This window comes from Phyllobates terribilis, unplaced genomic scaffold (genome assembly GCF_046119375.1).
Source record: "Phyllobates terribilis strain yellow unplaced genomic scaffold, ASM4611937v1 Scaffold_3__8_contigs__length_932513732, whole genome shotgun sequence".
NCBI lineage: Eukaryota > Metazoa > Chordata > Amphibia > Anura > Dendrobatidae > Phyllobates > Phyllobates terribilis.
Genome location: NW_027362763.1, coordinates 39,863,822 through 39,870,502, shown reverse-complemented (window position 1 = coordinate 39,870,502; position 6,681 = coordinate 39,863,822). Strand labels below are relative to the sequence as shown.

Below are 6,681 nucleotides of genomic sequence, written 5' to 3'. Positions count from 1 at the left end.
TGACATATACCATATATAACATTGTGAACAATGCAGCAAAAACAAAGTTTAAAAAACTGTGGCAAAAATTGCTATATTTTTCCATTTACCCAGACAAAAGAAAAATATATTTTTATTAATTGTATTTTAATTGCAGAAAAAGTTTATTATCAAAATCATGAGCCAATTAAACTAACATTTCATTCACAGGTAGATTATATTATAGACTCTGGTTATCATCAGAGAATAATTATGAAAACAGCAGATTTGTCAACAGCACTTTCATGTAATAAACATAAACTTTTTTTCTACAATGCACAAATTATGTAAAACCTTTGTGTAAAAGAAAAGCCATAATCTTGTGTTCAACAGTCGTGGGAACGGACAAGTGTAGAAGAGGGCTCCTGTTCTTCTGAGATTTAGATCCCACCTAAGCTCCTATTGCACCACATTGGCGCCTAAGAAATTAGAAAAAGATGTAGAAAAGTGTATAAGCTTCTCTCTACATTTTTGGTTTGATAGGATCACCAAACATAAGAGAGAGTCCATGGCAGAGATTTTTAAGGTCTTTAAGGGGGTTCGTACGCAAATGAGATAAAATGGCATCCCTGATATACTGTAATTCAAACTGAAGCCCATCTTAGTCGCATGTCTCTACGGACTGGAGACATACAGCTCCCGAGAAGTGTGTCTCAACTGGCAAGAGCTATAGCACAAATACCTCAGTCGGCGGCCGGGAGCACTGCTGTCATATGTGAAGAAATATATCTCTTCCTCACTGAGAACAAATGAGGTTATCTCCAGCTTTATCATCTTCAATATTGACTTGTTTTCCCGTTTGGTCCAGTCAGTCTCTGTGAACTGGTATAAAGCTGTAAGAATGGCGGAACAGGAGGATGAAGCTGAAAATCTCCTTGCTAAGCACAATTCGGGTTAAAACATATCTCTTCACATATTGCAGCCGTGCTCCTGTAAGGGTGTGGACTAACCTGTCCCTGCCCCTGAACACAGTGTCATATTATAAGAATAGTGTTGTGCAGTTTTAGTGCGTTTTATTGTGCCATGTGAAATGGGAACAGCGTTTAATAATGTAATGCAACTAATGTATAGTGTTGTAAGGTCCTGATGCTGCTGTGTAAATGCTGCGAAGGTAAAGCCTATTGTGAGTAAGATGCACTCAGGTGTAAGGAAAGTATAGAATATAGTTTAGAGTTTAGGACATAGAGCAGATTAGACAGTGATAGGCATTGTAAGAGTAATATGCTTAGTTCATACTGTTAGAAGATAGTGACTGTAGTTAAGGAGGTGAAAGGTTAAGTCTGCCAAGTAACAAGACGGCTGGGCCAGACAGGGTAAAGAGACATATAAACACAACTCTGAGCAAGAGTTTTAGTTCAGAGACATAGAAGAGAAATATGCATATGATTAAAACATCAAGTATTTATTTAAATAAAGCTAAAATCCATAAGACTTACAAAAACATGCAGGAAGGGAAACCGTTAACCGGTCCACACGTAGATTACACTGATATTAAGAGTAAGAGAGCTATGGCTCAAGTAGTCAATGCGATCCTGTAGTTGTAATGATCAAATATTTAAAGTTCCTTGTGCTACTTAAGAAACTCTCTAGTATGAGCATGAAAAAACTGCAGATAAACAGGAGACAACCATAGTGAGCACATCAAATCATTCTGCTGGCTGGAATAGCCCATTTGTAAAGTACATAGTGCAAATGTTATCAGGCTACAATTCCTATTAGTTAACAAAGTAATAGATGTTGTCAGACACTCACTATTGGTGGGCAGATCTACGTGCATGCGGACCCCCGATGATGCCGTTTCACAATTGCTTCTTCAAAGGGGCAAAGAGACAGTTAAAATGATTGGTCCAGCTCAAAATGGGAGATGTTAGGGCCAGTAAAAGGCAACCAATTCCTGGTTTAGTCATTTAGTGAAAAGAGTTCGTTTGTGACACTTGCTAGTGCAATGGGTTGCTAGGAGAAGCAACTATAAGTTATGCTGGGCTGTATGAGGTCTTACCAAACTCCTTGCGGGTATTTTTGCAACATCCGGATCTCAAGGCTCGAGTCGATGGCTTTGGAGAACACTGACCCCTCTGTAAAGAGGAAGTTGGACATGCAACCACGTGAGGGAAAGGTTATGGATCTCGGCAATACTGCGGGGCCAGATGGAAAATCTCTGGGGCTGACAGGAACTGTTATAGCAGGGATAGTTCAGGCAGAAAGGAAAGTAAAGCAGAAAATGTACTATGTTACTGAAACAAGAAATGGAAGGTGGTGTGCCCAATACTGCGTGATACAATCTGATTGACTTCAACTGTGAAGTAAACTGTTAAATATTGAAATGAACCGGTTCCCCCCCGAGTTGTTTGCGGCTGTTCCTGAGTATGCAGACCTGAAGACAGCATACAAGTGAGTTGTAATGGCACACTGGTACTGGGACACTGTCAGTTGATAAACACATTTGAGAAGCCAGACATCTTCAGTCTACAGCCCATCCTGAGATGTGACAAGGACAGGCTGCAACTTGAATTATAATAGCGACTACATTTTATCTCATTCTTGGAGAACCTTTCAAAGGGAATCTGTCACATGAAAAAACACTATTAACCTGCAAATATAGGGTTATTCTGAAGGTTAACAGCATTCTAAAACTGCCTTGATGCGCCACTTAGACCCAGGCTGCCGAGAGGAAATGGACTTTACTCAGCGTTCACTCACAGGGGTAGCGCCAACATTGGTTCAGTCACTTAACTGTGTTGTATCGAGAGCAGTAATCGCACCCTCGGCGCTGGTCTTAATGCTGAGCAATCTCTGAGCTAAGATTGAAAGCCGAACACTGCCAGCAGGAATAAAGTTAATTTCCTCCTGGCTGCGGGGCTCTAAGTACCAGCGCCGTGCAAGTTCAGAACACTATTAACCTGCAGATTAACCCGATATCTTCGGGTTAATAGAATTTTTTTCATGTGACAGGTTTCCTTTAAGGTGGTAGAGGCTCACAACTACATAGTCAATATTCTCTCTGACCTTGAAAAGTGTCAAACTTCTGGACTACTACCATTCATCGGCATAAAGGGACAGAAATCTTGATTATTTATTCAGATACGTCGTCATTAGTGTTGAGAGAGTATGTTATATTAACCCTTTCGCCGAGTATGCTCGGGCCGAGCTCCGAGTATTTACAGCTGCTCGGTGATAAGGTTAAATCGCTCTCGTGTGCATGATTTGCAACTGTTTGACAGCTTAATTACATGTGAGGATTGTCTATTTCTTACACATTTCTCACATGTAATAAAGCTGTCAAACAGTTGCAAATCATGCATACGGGAGCGATTTAACCTTATCACCGAGCAGCTGTAAAAACTCGGAGCACGGCCCCGAGCATACTCGGACAGAACATACTCGCTCAACCCTAGTCGTCATACATCTCTGCCCATCTTAGCCTCATCCACTTGAATGAACTGAGCTACAGAATCTAAACTGAACTGCAGAACATAAATGGTGATCATCCTGGATACATAGTGAAGAGGTGGAATGCTCCAGTAAGTTTATGGAATTTTCACTCTAATGATTGTAAAGATAGTGGACTGTAACCTATCATACATTGGTTGACCATTTGGTTGCATACTATAGAACTATTGCTTCTGCGTTCTCTCTGGTTGCTGTAGCTTTTCTTTGGAATATGAAATCAATGACATTCTGCAGAACCTTGGACATTTGTCTCCGGAGTTTGGCTGTTCTGTAGATCAGGTAGGAGGAATGTAGAACCGGTAGAAATTCCAAGACAATATAAGGCCATTGAAGGGTGACACAGTAAAAAAATAATAAAAGACACACAACTACATGACCAGTGAAGTATAAAGTGTTATATATGAAAGTGAAGGACACTAATTTCATGGCTGAGTAATATGTCTCTAAATTGATGGATAAGTTACTGTTCATCTTCATCTTCATTATGTGATGATACAATGAGGTGAAGAGGAGGATGAAGGAGATCAAATAGAAAAACAGTGGGATGGAAGCTCCTACAGTTAAATTTATTATAGATTCAATATAAATGCAATCCAAGATTTGATTATCCATGGTAGTATTGTATGAGCCATCATTGCGAACCACAGTTGTCCACAAGTGCATCAAACAACTGAAAGCAGAGAGAAGTCCAGAGACTACAATGAAATGAACAGTCCTGTTAGCAATTATTTCCTTCAGATAAAGGAACAGTCTATTGTGAAGGTTCGAGATCTTCAGACAGAAAACAATGGAGAGTAAAGCTGTTAACCAAATGTTGACATAAAGAAAGAAAGTATAAACAGCTTCAATAATAATCACAATGACATATGAATTCAGGCTTTTTGGAGAGAATGTAACCACGAGAAAATGTAAAGTAGGAGCCCACTGAACCCACATCCTTGAAATCCCAAGAGAAGTTACAATGTGGTCAACTAAAGTCAATGATCTTCCTTTCCACCAGTCATTGACATTGATGACTATGATGCATGAATGTATCACCAGTCCGGGTATAAGTGTAATTAGCGCCAGGGTAAGGACATCCAGATTTTGGACAAAAGCATCCCTCTTTGGAGAATTATCCATCTCTCCTGTTCTAAGAGAAAAATGACTGCACAGTAAATTGTATTTCAGCCTTTGATAATGAATTTTTACATTTATTCAAATTTAATAAAATTTATCTTGAATATGAAAACTACATCACATAGACACCAAGCTAGACCAGGTTTGCAAATGCAGAGCAGATCAACTAACATATGAAGCTCATCTTACAGCTGGTAAGTCAGAAAATGAAAAATGAAAAAAATATACAGTACTGTGCAACAGATTCAGACTGGTGTGGAAAAAATGCTGCACAGTTACAAGCTTTCAAAAATAGAAGTGTTAATAGTTTATTTTTATCAATTAACATGAAGTAAAGAGAATGAAGAAAACCGAAATATACATGAAATCAATATTTGGCATGACCGCCCTTTGACCTTAAAATGGCATTAAAGCATGAATTCTTCTATTTTACTTACACAGTTTTTGAAGAAACTCTGCAGGAGGTTGTTCCAAACATCTTGGAGAACCAACCGTAGATCTTCTCTATGTAGGCTTCCACAAATCCTTTTTTTCTCCATGTATTCCCCACTCAGACTGTATGATGTTGAGATCAGGGCTCTGTGGGGCCAGTTCATCAATTCTAGAACTCCTTGCTCTTCTTTATGCTGACATTTGTTCTTATTGACACTGGCTGGATATTTGGGGTCATTGTCCGACTGCAGAAAAAAAAATGGTGACAATCAGACACATCCCTGATGGTATTACATGATGAGTAAGTATCTACCTGTATTTCTCAGTATTCACAACACCAAGAAATGGGCAACATTGTGTGACCATAAACGCAATGGTTAGCCAAGGAAAAAGCGCTGCAGATGAAAGACACATCATGTTTACGCCCCTTCAAAATTGGAAGATAAACAGCAGTGCAATCATATCAGAACTGGTAGCAATCATCTACTATTTAGAGAAGTCTGGCTAGAAGTGGCAAAATCCCTACTGTCATGGGTTCATCATTGCGGCATAGGGACGTTGTAAGTGACAGCTCAGCCACCCTATGAGATCAGGGGCATGCGGGTCTGTCGGCATTTTGATTGACAGCCAATGATTTGCTGGCGTTTTAGCTGGCTAGCTGTTAGCAGGTCTGTGTTAGTTGTAGATTAGCTTTGATTTTTTGTGTGTGCTTAAATTTCTGTCTGTTCCTCTGATCTTGTTGCCGTATCTAGGATTGTCTTGACTATTTGAGTGGAATATACCTTTTGCTCTTGATGCTTTCTGACTTCAGGTACCTGACTCTGGCCTCTGACTTTCACTTTGTCTTACTGCTTTGTCTTGACATACCCTCCTGGCTGTTGACCTTGGACTGCTACCTGACTACACATTTTGCCCTTCTGTACTATGTGGCCTACAGGTATTTGACCTCAGACCTTCTGACTAATCTATCTCACACGCTTGTCCATGAGTAGTGACTCAGCATCACATTACAACTGACCTTTAGTTTTTTCACCAGCATGGATCCCATTCACACGTTTGGTGATCATGTGGCGAACCTGTCTCTAGTGATTCAAGATCTGGAAGAAAAGCACCAGAGTCTTGAATCTTCATAGTTCCTGTTGCCAGTCCAGGTGACTATGAAAACGCCTCATAATTCTTCACTGTCAGTGGATACTGTGATGTCTGCACCTTATGACGGGCAGTTGGCCCTCTCTGATACATTTTAAGGGGGAGAAACCCAGTTTAAGGAGTTCAGGGAGAGCTTTAGGCTATGTTTTACACTACAACCCTGGTCTTCAGGGTATGAGTCAAGTCATGTCCTTATTGCGAGAGGGCCCACAGCCTTGGGAATTTTCTTTGTCCCAACAAGCCCCAGAACGGTCATCAGTTGACGTCTTTTTTTAAGCCTTAGGGGTTATCTATGATGAACCCGACACAATCCAGGTCGCTGAGTCGAGGACCATGAACCTGACATAGAGGAGCCACATTACTAAATTTTACGTTACTGAATTCCGATAGTGATCCACTAATCATTGGTATTCTTATTAATACTCATGAGTAGTGATGAGCGAGCACTAAAATGCTCGGGTACTCGTTGCTCGGGTCGAGCAAATTGGAATACTCGGGTGCTCGACTCGAGCA

The 6,681-nt window shown here is 40.3% G+C and overlaps 1 protein-coding gene across 1 annotated transcript; it reads right to left on the bottom strand.

Annotated features, from left to right (window-relative positions):
* Positions 1–3,584: 3,584 nt before the first annotated feature.
* Positions 3,585–4,590, bottom strand: LOC141258422 (taste receptor type 2 member 64-like). Its single transcript, XM_073673422.1, has one exon. The coding sequence runs from the start codon at positions 4,588–4,590 to the stop codon at positions 3,625–3,627; it is 966 nt and encodes a 321-aa protein (XP_073529523.1). The 3' UTR covers positions 3,585–3,624.
* Between the last annotated feature and the right edge of the window lie 2,091 nt (positions 4,591–6,681).